The following is a 454-nucleotide window of genomic DNA, read 5'->3' on the forward strand; positions in this document are numbered from 1 at the left end:
GAAAAAGAAAAGTACCTTAAAAACTTGCTCATCAAATTGGCCGGGGGAAATCTGAAGAGCATTGTAAGCACCATCATTGAAAGCCCATGTCCTGCAAACTGTAAGCCCTAAACCTGAAGCCGTCTTGAACATGGCGTTCATCCTCGGCCGGCTAGCCTCCTCCACGGACTGTATCATCAACCAGTAAGAGTTCCATCCATTCACATAAAATGGGTTTCCGTCAACCATGAAATGAACGCCTTCTCTCCCAACAAAGCTCATCTTCGTTTCCATGAGCTTGAACGCGAGATCCCCAAAGGAAATGTAGATGAAAACAGTACAGGAGGCGAGGCCGATAATAGGGTAGAACAGGCCATGCCAAGCTAACATCTTTCTGAAATCAACAACAGGTTTTCAGACTTTCAAACAAGCCATAAGATGAAGCTACAAAAACTATTCAAAAGAAGAAAAAAAA

At 43.4% G+C, this 454-nt stretch overlaps 1 protein-coding gene across 1 annotated transcript; it reads right to left on the minus strand.

Annotated features, from left to right (window-relative positions):
- Window positions 1-15: 15 nt before the first annotated feature.
- On the minus strand, window positions 16-373 carry LOC110034249 (mannan endo-1,4-beta-mannosidase 2-like; the record flags this gene model as incomplete). Its single annotated transcript, XM_020738530.1, has 1 exon — window positions 16-373. A coding segment is annotated over one exon (358 nt), but the record flags the coding sequence as incomplete, so codon positions are not given.
- Window positions 374-454: the final 81 nt, after the last annotated feature.

Source organism: Phalaenopsis equestris, unplaced genomic scaffold (assembly GCF_001263595.1).
Source record: "Phalaenopsis equestris unplaced genomic scaffold, ASM126359v1 Scaffold178319, whole genome shotgun sequence".
Taxonomy (NCBI): domain Eukaryota; kingdom Viridiplantae; phylum Streptophyta; class Magnoliopsida; order Asparagales; family Orchidaceae; genus Phalaenopsis; species Phalaenopsis equestris.